General features: G+C 32.5%; 2 protein-coding genes across 2 annotated transcripts; one reads left to right on the forward strand and one right to left on the reverse strand.

The window, feature by feature from the left end:
• Positions 1-663: 663 nt before the first annotated feature.
• MKK5 (MAP kinase kinase 5) lies at positions 664-2,475 on the reverse strand. Its single transcript, XM_085706835.1, has one exon. The coding sequence runs from the start codon at positions 1,991-1,993 to the stop codon at positions 887-889; it is 1,107 nt and encodes a 368-aa protein (XP_085562961.1). The 5' UTR covers positions 1,994-2,475; the 3' UTR covers positions 664-886.
• An 8,764-nt stretch (positions 2,476-11,239) lies between these two features.
• LOC146925677 (Glucose-methanol-choline (GMC) oxidoreductase family protein) lies at positions 11,240-14,627 on the forward strand. The gene is made up of 3 exons (XM_085758088.1): positions 11,240-12,031; positions 13,194-14,169; positions 14,292-14,627. Exons 1-3 carry the CDS (start codon positions 11,359-11,361, stop codon positions 14,347-14,349), a joined length of 1,707 nt encoding a protein of 568 aa, XP_085614214.1. The 5' UTR covers positions 11,240-11,358; the 3' UTR covers positions 14,350-14,627.
• Positions 14,628-18,350: the final 3,723 nt, after the last annotated feature.

An 18,350-nucleotide genomic window follows, 5' to 3' on the forward strand; every position in this document is an offset into this window, starting at 1 on the left:
GTGAAAAGCAACAATGATAAACATATGCAGTAGTGCAAATATTCCATCTACCTTGACCCTTATACCGCCAATGATTTATACTACTAATGATGCTCTTTCCTTTCAGCAATTAGTATCCATTTGAAGAGCACAAAAAGGTTACCTCTAATGTAAACTGAGAAAGACAAAATAGAGCAAAAAGAAAGGAAAAAAAATACAAAATATGTCAACAAAAAAAACAGCATCCTTCTGAATGAATGAACCAAAATGGGGACCCCAAAAACAACTATCCCCAACTCAACAACAAGGCATAACACATCATCATCATCATCATCATCATATATTAATATTACATATAGATTAGATTCCCTATTTTACCAATTAAAGTGAAAAAGAACCTATGTTATAAATGCTCCACAACAACAAATCACTATACCATTACCATAACTCAATCTAACTATATATATACTCCCTCCGGTCACTATTATAAGCAAATTTCTACTTTTTAGATTCATTCAATAAATAATGTATGTGGTCTACAATATAGACCACATACATCATTTATTGAATGAACATAACAACAATAAACAGAAAAAACAACTAAAATCAACCATTCATGCACAATCATTTAGTTTAGCATAAAAATATAAAAACAAAATAAGTAAAAGATCATAAGCATGATAATTTTAAGCAAATAAAGGAAGCATAAGCATTGGATTACATTTTGTTACATTCATTCATAATAATAAAGATGACCAAAAATAAAAGTTCTAGATTCATGTAAATAGTGATTGAAACCAGCAATCTGCAATCAGCATCTGATGCTACCAATTCAGTTCATCTTTTGAAAATAGTAATAATAATAATAATTAAAAAAAAAAAAAACAACAAAAATTACATTGACGAACTAAGAAGAAAGTGATCTTGGTGGTGGAGGAAGTAACTGATGCATATTTGGAGGACTCTGATTATGATTAGAACCATTTCTCACAAGAAAAGGATGTGAAAGCAACCTCGAAGCAGTCCATCTCCTCGACGGGTCTCTCTGCAAACACCTCGAAACGAAATCCCTAAACTCCGGAGAAGCAGTCGTTGGAGCTTCTGGTGGTTGTGACATACAAATTGCACACATCAAACTCGCCCAATCACCTTGTCTACCAACCGCAAATGGAAACCTTCCCATATAAAACTCCAATATACTCACGCCTAAACTCCATATATCACCGGCGTATGCATCATATTGTCCATCGTTGATATCAGTGTTTATCCTCTCCGGTGACATGTAAGCAATTGTTCCTACCGATGAATTACACGGATCCATCGTTTGATTCAGAATTCTTCCTACACCAAAATCAGCGATCTTCACCTGTTTCCGTGAATTTATCAACAGATTCGAAGGTTTGATATCACGATGAACGATGTGACGACGGTGGAGATAGGCGAGTCCACGGAGGATCTGACGTGCCACGTCAGCGAGTTGATTTTCCTGAGGAATATGTTTCCCTTCGAGAGATCCACCGTCCATGTATTCAAGCAAAACCTGAATCTCAGCGTTGTGATCGTACATCTCATGACACTTGACCACGTTAACATCATCAACATCACGCAAGATCTGGATTTCACGATGGATCTGACGACGAACTGATTCCTCGTGATGTCCGTATATCACCTTCAAAGCATAAGCACGACCGTTGATTTTGTGAACTACTTTGTAAACCGTTCCTCCACTTCCGCTTCCGATCCGGTTCAATCTTTCTAGCTCGGAAAAAGGAATCACTAGCTGTTGACTCGCTCCTCCGCTTCCGCTTCCGTTTCCTCCACCACCGCTTCCACCGCTGCCACCGGACGGTGGCAGCGGCAGTGGTACAGCGAGGTTTGTGTCACGCTGTGGAAGCGGTAGAGTTAGATGATCTTTGCGGCGGCGTTGAGGGCGGCTGTTGTTGTTGTTGTTTGGTGAACCGGAGGCGGTGGCTGAGCCGGTGGCGGTTGGTGGTGGAAGCTGAATCGGCCTCATCTCATTTCTTTCTCAAATGAAAGAAAATATGAAGAAATAAAATGAATAAAAGTATATGAGTTTAGATTGATTGATTAAAAATTAATAATAATAATAAGTATATGATGGAAGAAAAGAAAGCATGGTCAGGAGAGGAGTGAATAGAATAGAAGAGAAGGTTCCGGGAAGTGTGTGTTGTGAGAAAAGAAAAGAAGCGAAAGAGAAAATTGTTTTGATTTGATTTTGTGATTAGAGAGAAAAAAATGAAAAGAGGTGAAGGTAAGGTTATTTGATAGAGAAAAGAAAATAAATAGAAAAATGAAAATGAAAAAGTAGTACTAGTAATTATTTAGAGCTGAGCTGAGTCTGAGCTAGAGAGGTGGAAGTGAGAGGTTGCTATCAAAAGAGGGAATCCAGATTTAAAAGAGATGGGGTCCACGCGCCTCCAGGGCCCGTGCGAAACGTGGACCAATCACATTCCGGCACTCTTTCTCATGGTTGGATTGGATCGGATCAGTATCACTTCACAAATGGCTATACTCTACTATATTAGAGAAAGATTAAGAAAAGGAAAATTAGTTCTTATTGTGAACATTTAATAAAAATTGTTTCTAAATTTTACAAATGGATAAAAACACACTTTTTTAAAATAGGATAAACAATTTCTACATTAATGTTATATCATTAAAAATCAAATTGTATAAAGAATTTATAAAGTAAAAATTTATTTAATGTTTTCAATTTTGAGGTATCGTTTTTATAGTATGTTTGGCTACCCGTTCACGTAGCATGGCTCGAATCTTAAAGATACGATTTGTGAGAAGCTTCGATTTGTCGTTTTGGTTTAAATGTGTTTCAACCTTTTTCGTTGTAAACAAAACGGTTGTTTAAAGTTGACATCAAATGCATGGATTAATGTGTAGCGTAATATCCAGTTTCGCGGCTCGATCCTTAGTGATGTGATTTGTGAGAAGCTTCGATTTGTAGTTTTGGTTTAAATGTGTGTTTCAACCTTTTTTGTTGTAAACAAAACGGTTGTCGGTTGCAGCGGCGAAGCTCGCGAAAAATTTATGCAGGGGCCAACTATAAAGAAGGATTTTTTTGAAAACAGACGTATTAAATTTAAGGATAAAATATATTTTTAGTCCCATAAATTATAATTTTTTAGGTTTAGTCCTTAAAAAAATTATTCAATTTTTTCTCAGTTTTTTAAAATTTTACAAAAAAAGTGTTTTTAGTCTTGAATTTAATCTCTAACAAAAAATTAAGGACTAAAATTAACAAATCTTAGAAACTTAACATAAAAATCGCTATTTTAAAATGTTGGGCAAAATGCATTTGAAGAACCTAATTTCATCAACTGCCTGTTTAATAATAGATTAATAATGTCTTTTCAAATATAAATAAATAAGTTATTCGCAAGAAACTCATTGTCCATTTAATTTGTCTATGACTATTGTCTTGATAATTTTTATTGTTGAAAAAGGTTTCTCTATTGTTGTTATTGAGACCGAAAGTATCAAACCAATACAAATAAATCTATCAATTTTGTATTAGTTTTTTTACTTTATTATTTATGCTAACTTTTGCAACTAATTTTGTTTGGGGTAGCTCAATATTTATTATTTGGGGTAGCCGGATATAAATACATACCGACTAATTCAAGAATAATATTTTTTTTTGGGTAGCCAAGGCTACCCCTCCCATATGAAGGGCTACGCCCCTGGTCGGTTGTTTAAAGTTGATAACAAATGCATGAATTAACGTGTAACGTAATATTGGCGAAAAAAATGTGTCACATAAGTTTTTGATAATGTAATATTTAAGTAAGATTCATATATGTTAAATGTTAGTATATACTCGTTTAACATATTTCCTTATACTAGCACTAACTAATCTTTACACGGAAAAGATGGCAAAGACGATTTGCACATCATTCCCCTATGACGGACTAGATGGATAATTATAAACACCATACTCCCTTTGTCCCATTATAAATGAGCTTTTTGCTCATTTCACGCATATTAAAAAAAATATATAAGTGAAAGAGAGAGAAAAATGATTTTAAGTGTCTTATCAATATTAATGTATTTACCATTATCGTAAATATAAAGTAGAATATATTAAATTAGGAGTGATAAAAGTAGTAGTATTAATTAAAGTTATAATTAGAAAAAAGTAATAAATATTGTATTAAAAAATAAAATGAGTCAATTTTGTTGGGATAATTTTTTTTTACAAATGACTAATTTATTATAGGACGGAGGGAGTAATAGACAAAGTCTTTTTTTTTTGTGAACATAGACAAAGTTATTTGCTACTAAAGGGAAAAAGATTCTATAGGAAACTGATTCTTAGAGACTTTTTTTTCTAAAAAAAAGGAAATTTAATTCTCAAATTATGAATAGCAGTTAAAACTATTTCTAAAATTTTAAAATAGACAAAAACATCAATTTTTTAATAGGATAAAAACTTTAAATATCTATTAAATTATAATGTTTCAATCAAACTTTTTTATCATTTCATTGTTTCGACATTTTTATATAGGAAAATGATAACATGTGCCCCAAGGGCATATCTTAAGAAGTTTAAAATAGAAACAATTGTCTTAAAAGTTGTGCATTCAACTTTATTCAATTTTTAAAAGTCAAAATTTTGTTGTTTTCTATGTAAAGTTTCTAATTTTGAATTCCTTAACTTGTGCCCTAAGGGCACAAGATAACAAGACCCTTTTATATATCTGTTTTTTTTTTACCAATGGTGATTTCTACATAGTGTAACATCAATAAATAAATTAGATATTCATTTAATGTCTTACATTTTGATGTTGATGCTATGATGCCTATTATTTCAATGAGCTCACGTAAGAATTCTGTTTCTTAGTGAGTTGTGGTAGAAGAATCCTTATGACGATGGGGTTACATGTAGCGTTGATGTGCCTTAGAGATTATGATGAGGACCTCTAAGGAGCTCAAGGGCAACCACACTGTCAATAGTAGAGTAAGATTTAGAGAAAGGAAAATTAGTTCTCAAATTGTGTATAACGATTAAAATTATTTAAAAAATTACAAATGCATAAGAACATTCATTTTTTATCAGGATAAAAATTATAAATCATCTATCAAATTGTCAATATTATTAGACCGGACATCTATCAAATAATAATGGATCAAATAAACTAGTGTATAAATTAACTTTTATCGATAGTAATTTCTACATCAATGTACAAAAAATTAAATTGTATAAAGAAATTATAAAGTAAAATTTATTTGATTTTTTGGATTTTGAGGTATCATCTTTAGAATTAACATCAAATGTACGAATTAACGGCGGGACATGTTCCCTCAACAAAAAAAAAAGACAGGGCGGGTCATGTACAATTGCAACAAAATTTGAAAGAAAAAAGAAATTCATATCTATGGATAAAATCGATCACTAAATGTCATTTTTCTACAGATAAAAGTCTGAAAGACTAATAATTTTACTGTCAATTATATATTATCCATAGATAAATATCTATTTATCTGTAAATAAAAGTCATATTTGAATCATTACTGGTATATTTAACAACTTTGTTGTCTCTCACTATAAGTTGTGTTGGAACTTGTTTTTCAATTTTCTTTAAATAAAAATTATCAAGATTATAATAGGACCTTTGAATTGTGAATTGTCAGAGACCGTCCTATGAATTAATATACCACATAAATTTATTTAAGTGAGATTGATCTTTACATAACATCACATGATAATTAAACATATTATGTTAACCTCTTAGGATAAAGGTTATTGAGAATCTACCTTAATCCAGAAATTGCAATTTTATGGATATATTTGTTCTATGTTAATAAATATTCATTTAACATACTTCAATATCGTTCACATTGTTCTTTATGGAAAAAAGATGACGAAGACAATATATATTCCTTATTCTTTCGTACCGTCGTTAAAGAGTGTTGGTCATCGACGGATTCTTTGGATACTATAAACATCATAACAGAGATTTTTTTACTCAAATAGATAAACTTTAAAAAAAAAAACTGTTTTGATAGTTATGCAATTGTGAATAATAGTTAAAATTATTTCTAAATGTTACAGATGCATAAAAAAGTTCACTTTTAATTAAAATAGTTTTTTTTTTGACAAAACAATTAAAATAGTTTGTAAGTTAATTTCATCGATAGTAATTTTTACATCAATGTGATATTACTAAAAATTAAATTATTTGTATAGTATAAACATATTTAATGATTACTAAAATTAAATTGTATAAGAAATTATTTAGTATAAACTTATTTAATGTTTTGGATTTTTAGGTTTGATGAGATTTTTTTTTTTTAAGGAAGGTTTGATGAGATTGTTAGATGTAGGATATATGATTTAATGTTATGGTATTGGTGGTGTTTGATCCAAGTAGTTTTTTTAAGGATTTGATCCATGTACTTGATCATGTTTAGTAGAATAATAAATTTTGACAAAAATAAGTGATTTTTTTTAAGTAGACAAAAATAAATGGTTGTAGTTGTTTAGATTTTGAGCGGTTAAGATCTTGTTCATTTTAAGAGGAAAAAATCAAAGTTTCATTCGAAGAGTATGTAAAGACACAAATATGAGATTGAATGCATGCATGCATGCATTTTTTTTAAAAGTTAAATAGTAATAAAATAAAAATAAAAACGAATACAAAGATTAAGGGCGAAGGATCGGACCTAATGTATAACCACACGATCATACCCTATCGGGGATATACAAGTCAACAAATGTGGTACGGAAAAGGTAGCAACAACCCTAAGAGGTATTTAAACAAAATGCAAAACAAACACCTATCCAGTGCAATCCAGCGAACTCACACAAAGCGCGCATGGGTTAACATGTCTTATAAATTTAGAATAATGTAATAATATTTAAGTGAGATTCAATTCATAACATTACATGTTCATTGAACATATTATGGTTTAAAGATAAAGTTGTTGGAGAAACTAAATTAACACTAACACACACATTGAAATTTTAATAACGTGATTGTTAATTTTAAAAATTCATATTTTATTTCCCACTAAAAAAATTCATACACTCTCTCCGTCTTAAATTATAGATCACTTTTATAAATTCACAAAAATTAACAAATGTAGTAAATTAACATACGTATTTTTCACAAAAATTCATATACTCTCTCCAATTATGAAGGTTGAATCATGTTTAGTGTTTAATTGCATTTACCTAGCTAGTTTAGCTTGATCTTTTTTCCTTCCTTTTGTGTATGAGTAGTTTATATCGAGTAAATAATATATTGAACATTTTCATCTATCCAATATAAAACTTATAACATTGTCACACCTTTTTGTTGGCTTCATTTATCTATCAACATTTGATGGTGAGCCTTGATCTAACCTATAAATTGTCCTTTATGTAACCAAATTGTCATTGAAAGTATTAATTGTTAGGACTTAACCATAAGAAGTGTAAGACTCAAAGGATTAATTCATTCGGTGAGAAAGTTTGATGACTTAAGTATCGTATTGAAAACTTTTATCTAGTCATACGAGATTTCTAATAATACGCCTATATCATTTTTTTTCATGATAACATGTTCAATACATATAAGACCATCGATTAAGATGTCGAAATTAGTTAAGAACGTGGAGGTTGCTTTGGCAAGAGCATAGACTACCATCTCATTGACTTGTTTTTAATGAACTCAAACTCTCAAAGTGGTAGTTTGTAGAAAGGAAGGTAATAAACGTCTACGATCATTAAAAATTGCTACAAATGCCATGAAATTATTCTTGTTACTATGAAAACTCCCAACGACTCTTTTGAAGTCCGACACAAAATCCACATGACCCAACTAAAGATCATGCACATGTAAGAACCAAAATTAAACCTTAGACCTTCGAATCAATCATGTTAATAATAAAAAATAATTATCAATATGAGGAAGCATACTTGAATTCATTATGATCAAGTAGCATTGTGGTTTGACATTCCAAATCAATACACAGTCTCTGTGTGAAAACCCTTTAGTTATTCTCTTTGTTTCTTTGAGATGATGAGTTGTCAGCAAAAACGACTATAAAAAAGATGTGTGTCATAGCGACCATTACATTCTTATTTATAAACACAGTATTAAGGTCAACTATTCACATTTCTATTCTAACCTACTACAAAAATAGAGCTATCCTTTAGTCATCATTCCTATAAGAGCCACAACCTATCATATGCACAAAAAATCACTTTAACCAAACCTTACTTGACAACTTTTAATTGAGCTAAACTTAAATGGCAAACCACAACATATAATTATTCAGATATATAAGTTTAATGTTGGATTAATGATCCAACAACTCTTATTAAAGAGCATAAATATGATCAATAGTTTCTCCAATGTTAACAACACACACGAAAGAAAACCATTCAATTTTGACCAAAACAAAGGGATTTTAATCATCTCAAATGAATATACCAATGTATATCCCAAAAGAAGGACCACTTTATTTTACTCTTTTATTTTTGAGAGAACTTTATTTTACTCTTGTTCTCTTTAAAAAAATCAATTTCAATTTTTGTTGCTATGCTGAAAGTATAGACTTTAGCTTTCACTTACAAAATAAAGAACTTCTTTTTTGTGTCTGACGTTGAAATTTAAACTTGTTTTAAAGTCAACCAAACTATAACAAGCCAATAGCATTTGAACCCATCTTGTGTGTTTGTCTAAAACCCAAGCGATGCTTTCATCCCAAATCAATCTGTCTCATATAGACTATTATTGTATTTGTTTGTTTCTTGGTACCTTCAGATCAGGCATGCATGACCAATTGTAGTAATGCCCCGTCTTACAAGTAAAACCAATTAAATTTTCATCCCTATCGGTGATCACACACCCATCCCTCAAAAAGAAAAAGGAACCAAAACAATGCCAAAGCTAAACGACGTAGCAGCACTTGTTACTTCAATCAAATTTAAGATTTATAATATTAATTAATTAGTATTAGTATTACAGGTAGTATTCTCCTTCTTTTTTTACAAAAATAAAATTAAGCAAATTCATTAATATAAATTCATAATGCATGTCAGTGGTGTTTGATTAGGTTGGAGGCAGAGCTGTCAATTGGACCGGCCCAGCCCAACCGCTTCAGCATGGAGGGTCAACTCATATAAATGGGCTATAGAGGGTCGGCCCACTTGATTCATGGGTTACAAAAATTGAGTCCAACCCAATTAGTAGCGGGCTACATGGTCCGATGGACCAGCCCGACCCGTATTTCAAAATGTATTATTTTATATTTTTATATAAAAAAAAGATACAAGGAACAATACAACTACATATAACATTTTTTTTAATAGAAACATATCACATAAATTATTATCCATCAAATAAATCAATGTGTTTGTAAACTTAATTAAATGATATATAAAAAATTTATTAAATCAATATCCATAGGAGATATATAGCACAAAAACATCAATATAAAGGAGATATATAGCACAAAAACATCAATATAAAAGTAGAGAGTATTTATCACAACTTACAAAGTGCAACCTTGAAAGATGATAAAATTCAGTCGTACATAATAAAATAATTCAAACTTACGTAATAAAACTATTTTATAAATTATATATTTTGTTAGTATTCTTAAAGGGTCGGCCCGCAAGCCCAGTGGCCCAGCTTAAACCGACTCATGTAAAATATAGGCCCGATGGGTTGACCCAGAAAGATATGGTCGTTTTTTTCGTGCATTTTTAATGGTCCAGCCCACACGAAAATAAAGGGCCAATGGGCCAGCCCTGTGGGTCTGACCCATTTTGAGAGCTCTAGTTGGAGGCAAGAACCCATCTTCTGTGTTCTATAAATTCCTTGATGGAGATTTTTCATGGCAATGGAAACTTTGTACCAATAATACGATCACTCTAAACTTATAAATTATATTTTAAAAAATAAATAAAAATAGTAAACATAGAAAATAAAATTGAATCCGTTTATACATATTAGTGATGATTTAAATATGATTTAAGTCTTTGTAATTTTTAACGTTTTTTTTGGTTTTAATCCTTGTAAATTTTTATTTATATTTTATCCGTTCAACTCAAAAGTTATTGTTTCTAATCGCTGACATCATACATGACTGAATAAAATCATACCACGTGACATAATAAGTTCAGGTCAAAAAGTTGTTTTTTTTGTCAAGGGCTAAATGATATTGTTTTTAAAAATTGCAGATTTTATGGTTTTTTTCTTGACCACTCGGTAAAATGTTAAATACGTGAATGAATGTTGACTCAGTTGATAAGGAATCGATTCACCCACAAGATTGTTAGTTCAAATCCTACTACCGATGTGAGGACTTTTTTGGTTGGTGATCCATAAGTACCTCTTTAATTGCTCTCTAAAACCTTAGGATATGTTATGACTCTGATGAACCATTGAAGTTCAACTTACTTAAATTTTTCTTTATTGTAGTAAAAGTGTAAATTTGGTTCGAGGGTGAAGATATAGATGCAAGGGTGGCAATACATTCTTCTTCTTTTTTTGGTACATGGGAGGGCAAAGCCCAACATTAAAAAAATTTAAACGCTAATCGAACATTCCTAGGCATGCAAGCCCCGGATAAATCATCAAAAAGGATTCTTTGGACCTCACTAGGAGGAGACTCCAACACTAGAAAATTAAAGTGATCCGTAGAAATGCTTAAATTAGCGAGCCAATCAGCACTCCTATTTCCTTTACGCAAAGTATGGTTGAGTTCAACATTCCAACTCATCTTCAGCAGCTTCCGGATCCGGTGAACTAAAACAGGAATATTCCCATTGAACTTGAAATTATTGAACTTGGAAAATCTTTGAATCACTTTCCACTATAAGATGAGAGTAATGTTCCATCCAAGCCATGTCCAAACCCAAATATAGCCCCCACATCTCAGCATGTAAGGCATCACAAGCTCCAATCTTCTTAGTGTAGTCTTTGATCCATCTACCGTCTGAATCACGAAAAAGGCCGCCACATTCAGCAATACATTCTTTCTTTGATTACTAGAGGATATTTGTGACCTAAGTATTACATATTTGTCAACCTTGGGCCATCATCTAATCCAGAACCAATAGTAAACATGATAAATTCTAGAAAAATAAATCAGTCCCAATCCCTAATGCAAATTAAGGCTCTATAGTAAGCAAATACTGCACCAGCGTTAGCACTTGGCACTTGTATGTACGAGTGAATTATCAAAACGGTGCGTTTAGGAGAGTTTGTATCAAAATCAAATAGCGCGCGTATATAACAATTTCCAAAACGGTTTTGTTTCCCTCCAAAATCAAACCTAACCCACTCTCTTCTTCTCTCCAACAACTTTTTCTCTCAGAAAATTCATCATCATCAAGAACAAGAACCAAAAATGGAAGCTTCATCCATAACCGTTTCCATACAGTTTCTATTACTCTTATTTTTCACCACAATCTTCTTTCCCTCTTCCTTCGCTTCTCAACAACAACAAGATAAACCACCAAGTTACCTAAAAATGGTTGCAAACGCAAGCGAGTTTCCGTTAGAAGATTACTACGATTACATAATCGTCGGCGGCGGAACCGCCGGTTGTCCATTAGCCGCCACACTCTCCCAATCCCACCGCGTTCTCATCCTCGAACGCGGCGGAGTCATCCATGGAAAACTCAACCTAATGAACCAAGAAGGTTTCTTGAACACACTCTTGAGCGCTACCGCAAACAACGCCAACAACGACGATTCACCGGCGCAATCTTTCGTTTCTGAAGACGGTGTTCTCAACGCTCGCGGCCGTGTTCTTGGTGGTAGTAGCGCGATTAACGCTGGGTTTTATAGTCGTGCTGATCGTGAATTCTTTACGAAATCTGGTCTTAATTGGGATTTGAAACTTGTGAATGAATCGTATGAATGGGTTGAACGTCAAATCGTGTTTCGTCCTGATTTGAAAACGTGGCAATCTGCTGTTCGTGATGGTCTTCTTGAAGCTGGTGTTGCTCCTTATAACGGTTTCACCTTAGATCATGCTAGTGGTACCAAAATTGGTGGATCCACCTTCGATTCCCAAGGTAAACACATTTTTTTATTATATGAAGTTTTTTCATTATTTTTCTGTGATTATGTTTTGGTGTTCTACATGTATAGGATTAAGTTTTGCTTTTTGATTTGGTATTACATAGTGTGATCGTTGTTGATGTTCAATTTGGGTTTCTTGATGTATACTTTCTCAAAAGTAAAGCAAACCCTAGCTGTTGATTGATTAGATTAGGACCTGTTTGGATAAGCAACTTATTTGCAGCATATAGCACAAGAGCTTATCAATAAGTGCTTATCTATAAGTATGCATAGGTTATTATTATAGCAAAAGAAAAAAATAACGTTAAATTGTTTTTGTACATGTTATAAGTTGTTTTGGCGTATATAATTCTGTGATTCTGTTTTGGTGTTCTACATGTATAGGATTAAGTTCTGCTTTTTGATCTGGTATTACATTGTGTACTCATTGTTGATGTTCAATTTAGGTTTTTAATGTATACTTTCTCAAAAGTAAAGTAAACCCAAAATGTATATTATGTATGAATTGGATTTGTAAAAACTAACAAAATGCTTGTGGGTGGATTTGTAATGATATTTTCTATCCTCTAGCTGTTGATTGATTAGATTAGGGCCTGTCTGGATAAACAGCTTATATCAGAAGTGCTTATCATGATAAGCCCTTATCTATAAGCATGCGTAAGTTACTTTTATAGCAAAAGATAAAATAACGTTAAATTGTTTTTTATAAAATGTTTTTATAGGCGACATTGGAAAATTTATGAAATTTGTCATAAGCTATATTCAAAAGTTCTATCAAATAGTCTCACAAAACTTATGTTAGTAGATAAGCTCAAATAAGTCAATCCAAGTATGCCAAGTCGATGAATTATAATGCCAAGTTGCTAATGATCAAAATATTCATTCCCTAGTTTCTTAGCTCTGTATTTTTGTCCCTTAATATTTAATTCCACCTGCTTGTATTGTAATTATATGAATTCTTATTTAACTGTTTTTATTCAAACAACGGTGAGTTCTGGGGCCGAAAGTCATTCTCTGTTCAAATGTATTGATTAAGAGATTAGGGTTGGACTTATGGTAGTCTTGCTAATATTTAATTCCACCTGCACTTTTTGTTTTTTTAATTACACTAAGTTTCTACGGTTGTTCTACTGTGACTAATCTTGGAATTTTCAGGTAAACGACATAGTTCTGCAGATCTTCTACGATATGCGCGACATTCCAATCTCAGAATTGCCGTTTACGCTAGTGTGGAAAGACTCCTTCTAGCATCTTCTTCATCTTCTTATGCACCAAATTCTGCAACAAGTTCTTCTGTTATTGGTGTTCTTTATCGTGATCAAAATGGTAGATATCATCACGCGATTTTGAAAGATTTTGGTGAAGTGATTCTTTCAGCAGGTGCAATTGGAAGTCCACAGCTTCTTCTTCTCAGTGGAATTGGACCTAGACCTTATCTTTCTTCATGGGGAATTCCAGTGGCACATCACTTACCTTATGTAGGTCATTTTCTATATGATAATCCACGTAATGGAATCACGATTCTGCCTTCGGTTCCGCTAGAACATTCGCTTATACAAGTTGTAGGAATAACGAATTCAGGTGCTTACATAGAAGCTGCTTCTAATGTTGTTCCATTTTTGTCACCGCCGCAAACTGCTTTCATCCGTTCGAGTGCTTCTCCACTTTATCTGACGGTTGGAACACTGATTTCGAAGATTTCAGGACCGGTTTCTGCCGGTTTTCTACGATTGGCTTCGACTGATGTTAGGTTTAATCCTATTGTCAGGTTTAATTACTTTAGCAATGGTGTTGATGTTGAGAAATGTGTTAATGGGACCAGGAAATTAGGGGATGTACTTCGGAGCAGAGCTATGAATGATTTTAAGTTTAGGAATTGGTTGGGTGTGAGGGATTTTAGGTTTATTGGACCTGCTTTGCCTAATGATCAAACGGATTATGCTGAAATGGCTGATTTTTGTAGAAGGACTGTTAGTACTATATGGCATTATCATGGTGGATGTGTTGTTGGTAGGGTTGTTAATCGTGATCTTAAGGTCATTGGAATTGATTCTCTTAGAATTGTGGATGGTTCTGTTTTTAGTGTTTCACCTGGAACTAATCCTCAGGCTACACTAATGATGCTTGGAAGGTGAGTCTTTTAGTTTCTTTTATGTGTATTGAACAATTCAGTTTTGGTAGCTATATGAGTTGGTGTTTGATTAATGTGGAATGAGTGATTATTAATCATGTTTTGTGATTCTATTTTGGCAGGTATTTTGGACTGAAGATAATCAGAGAAAGGGAAGGGAAGGGTACACATGAGTTGTGACCCTGTAAGTCCTGTAATTCTGTTTTGGTGTTCGACATGTATTAGAATGTGTGATGTGTAATCACTGTTGATGCTCAATTTAGATTTTTGATGTATACTCAAAAGCAAAATGAACACACACAGTATATACTATATACTGTATAGATTGGATTTGTAAAAAAATGCTTAGGGGAATGGATTTGTAATGATAGTTTCTATTCCCTGACTGTTGATTGACTAAATAGATTTTCGATTGGATTCTTAATTTGATGAATAATACCAAGTTGCCAATGATCAAAGTATCCATTCCCAAGTTTCTTACCTTCATGCTCTTTATTTTTATGGATCCCCTTAATAGTTAACTCCAGTTGCTTGTATTGTAATGATATGTTTGTATAATAATCAAACATTATATCTATTGCAAACTGTTTTTTTTTTTTGTCTTGTTTTACTGTTTTTCTTCAAGCTGTGATGGGGTTCTGAGGTAGAAACTCGTTATCCATTCATCTAATTGCAAACTGTTTGCGTCTGAGAAAGTATTGATCAAGAGATTAGAGTGAAACTTATGGTAGCTGTGCTAATTGAAATGTAGTGTCAGTGTTGAGCTGTAGGAGGCTGACATAACAAATTTCTGTCTGAAAGAGATATTTTAAGTACTTGGAGATTCATGGTGGGAAGGTTGTTTTACATGAGCTAAAATGTAGGAACAACTCTTCCTTTTAAGCTTGATCTAAACGTTTGCATCCATGTGCAGTGGCTAGCAATGGCACCCATATGTAATAGCAACCATCAGTGTACTTAATAAACTGAATACTAAACTTAATAGCTATATTTTGTTCTGCTTGACTTGATCACATTCACACAAGTTAAGTAGTATTGCTGTTATACTACATCTATCACTTAAATCTATCAGTTACAGTTCCAACTAAAATAAATTTGATAACAATTCAGAACATCACATTCACATTCCACCCATAGTTCTTTATTGTCAGTGTATTCATCAAACAACACACAAACTCATTTATGTTATGCATAAGTTATCTAACTCACCCATATATCCACAATCCTTCTCAGTTGATCTTCAAGAAGCATAATAAGCAATTAATGATTAAGAGCATCGGGCCATTGACTGAAACAGAATATTAACAAGGTAAATGCTGACATATCATAAAACTAATAGCTTTATAGACACTCGCACATTTGACAAACATTACACAAAGAAGCTGCCAAATTACTGAGCAACCAACCAACTTGAATGAAAATCTAATCGCACTCCCCACAATCATTCAGTCATATACTCATTCCTACAAACTGAATGACTAATTTGCATGAAAATATTGAATAGGCATTAGAGTTGGACAATCAACCAATATACACAATGAAGCAATTAATGGAAATCTTACCATCAGTCCTTAATACACAATCAAGGCCGCTTTGATCGCATTTTTCAGTTTGGAATATTTCCAGAAATGTACATCAAAAACTTCTTTTAAAGTTACAACAATATTTTTAATCTAAACGTTTTCAACAATTCAGGATTAATGATGAATACAAATCAATTAAATAGATGATATGTAGGGTAAGTAATTGAAAAAATACATTATTCAATGTGACTTTGTCAAGAGTAGTCGATTATGAAACCTACACTACACTATGGTTGTGTTTGAGAGTTTAAGAGGGAGGGGAGAGACTTCGATCAAAAGAAGGAAGTTAGGAAAAGTAGAGGCATATTAGTTTTTTGGAAAAAGTAAAATTTATTAGTTTCACCAAAACCCTGAATAAGACATGCAAGAATTTGAATTGAGGCATAGCATCATCCTTACGGTAAGTAAAAGAACAAATGATTTGCACACCCGCTCACAGCACAGACAAACTCTTGCTTACAATAATTAAAGAAGACATCCTTTTTTGAGACCTCAATCTCTAATGAGGGTCTAGCCGGACCATGTCCCTCCTTTTATGAGATTACAATTTGGGACACTTTTTTTTTTCCTAAATTATTATTTTTTTAGTTTGGTTCATACCCAACTCATACCTTGCGGGCCAGGACGGATCCACCGGCGGTGTCCCATTTTGTCCACCCCTAAAGAAAAGTGAATGCATTTCTCCCTCTCTCCCTCTCATTCCCTCCCTTCAAAGACTTCTCATTCTTTCCCCTCTAAACTCCCAAATTAAGTATTACAATTGGATCAAATTACTGAATAGCCTGCATGCTACTCATTGAATAAATAAATTCATTTAGAACTAAGAAGTACAAAGAGATGGTAAAGTTGTTTATATAGAAAGTACGCACAAAGAGAGTGTAACTAACTCCTCTAAACTAGCTACTCTAACTTAGATAACTATCAAATAACAATCAAAGACTTAATCCTTATTATCTAATATTCTCCCACAAGTTGGACAGTACATGTCTTTTAATCATAGCCAGGTTACAAAAGTGCCGAAAGGGGATGAATCTAACGGCTTTTTGTTGAATCTTTTCTCGACAATGTGACAGTCCAATTCAACTGCCTTGGTACTCTCATGGAAGAAAGAAATAAATTGTTGAAATATGCTTTGCTCACCATTTTTTTGTTGTTGAAAGAAATGAAGATTTTCATTGCTACAGTTTTGGTGTTATAAATCTAATTTATATCACCAAATTTTAAAGCGTGCATTTATATCTTTTATACACTCTAAAATATGGTTAAATGATCTTTCAAAACAAAAAGTTTAAATGTATTGATTGGTGCTAGCGACATTCTCTTTTCAATACTCTTTCTTATATTAACTCTTTTATTGCGTTAAATCAATGTGGATCCTACACTCTGAAAATGAAACCCACATAAAGTAGTAGGATAAATATTGATTTAACCTGATAAGAGAGCGAATGTTAAAGAGAATGTTGGTAACATTCCTCAAATATATTTATTGGATAATAATATTAATTGTATAATTCAAATTATAGAGGATGATGTACCTCAAAGGATGATACACCAAAGAGGATACTACCCCAGAGGATCACCACATAGGATGAGATGGTTCACCAGTCTAGTACATGGTTGTTATGATGTACATACTATAGATAAGAACAAGGTTGTTAGAAATTAGTTACTAGGTAGAAGTTAGTTGGATAAAATTGAGTTAGTTAGTTAGAGACTAATTTGATCTTAGGATTTATTTGTTAGTCAAGTAACCATAGTTAGCATAAATCTTCTCTATATATAGAACTATTCCCCTTGCATTTTGTATCTCCATAACGTATAGCATTTCAATCTAACAGATTAATGAATCACATCATTTTATTCATTGATCACATATTTTAAATGTGTTAACCATCCAAATTGATGTCAAAATTTGGTGGAAAAAATTGTATGTTAAAACAACACAACTAATAGGAAATACTAAATGTAATTTTTTTATGTATAACTTATCTATCTTGTGCTCATGCGCGAAGGTCAATATAAAAAAAAGTCCTAGGAATTGTGAGTAGATTAATTAGGAAAGAGTAGTGCTATCTAGCACGACTCAATAACCGACGACAACACGATGTTGAAATCAACAGATAACATACAATACATGGGGGAGAGAGAGAATAAAAGCAATGTTGCACATTATTCATCCAAGGGTTGTATTGGTGTCGTGCCAACAAGCAATTTTCATTATTCTTCAAAAAAACACAATTTTCATTAGGAAATTATGGTTTAAGGATTAAATCTCCTACAAGGAGAGCAAAGTAGCAAACGAGGGATCATATATGTTCCAACACTATTACGCTTTGAAAGTGGATTCTCTGCAATCAAATTGTGACCGCAAGACAATCTAAGTCATCCGATCTTTTATAATAATTTTTATTTATTTATTGAACTATAAATCCATACCATATGATATCAATATCGGAAGGTTTTCCTACTACTTACTCACATTTGGTGTGGTTGGCTACAAATATGAATAGAGTTATGATTATAATTAGAGTCATGTTAATAAGTATTCTAAAAATATTTGTTAAATATTTAAAAGATAATTAGTTTATGAGTCATAAC

The sequence above is a fragment of the Medicago sativa genome, chromosome 4 (assembly GCF_051527215.1).
Source record: "Medicago sativa cultivar Bolivia chromosome 4, Bolivia_mono, whole genome shotgun sequence".
NCBI lineage: Eukaryota > Viridiplantae > Streptophyta > Magnoliopsida > Fabales > Fabaceae > Medicago > Medicago sativa.

Coding starts and splice junctions, on each gene's coding strand:
- LOC146925677 (XM_085758088.1), top strand. CDS start 11,359: ATGGAAGCTTCATCCATAACCGTTTCCATACAGTTTCTATTACTCTTA. Junction 12,032..13,193: donor ATCCACCTTCGATTCCCAAG/GTAAACACATTT, acceptor TGGAATTTTCAG/GTAAACGACATAGTTCTGCA. Junction 14,170..14,291: donor ACACTAATGATGCTTGGAAG/GTGAGTCTTTTA, acceptor CTATTTTGGCAG/GTATTTTGGACTGAAGATAA.
- MKK5 (XM_085706835.1), bottom strand. CDS start 1,993: ATGAGGCCGATTCAGCTTCCACCACCAACCGCCACCGGCTCAGCCACC.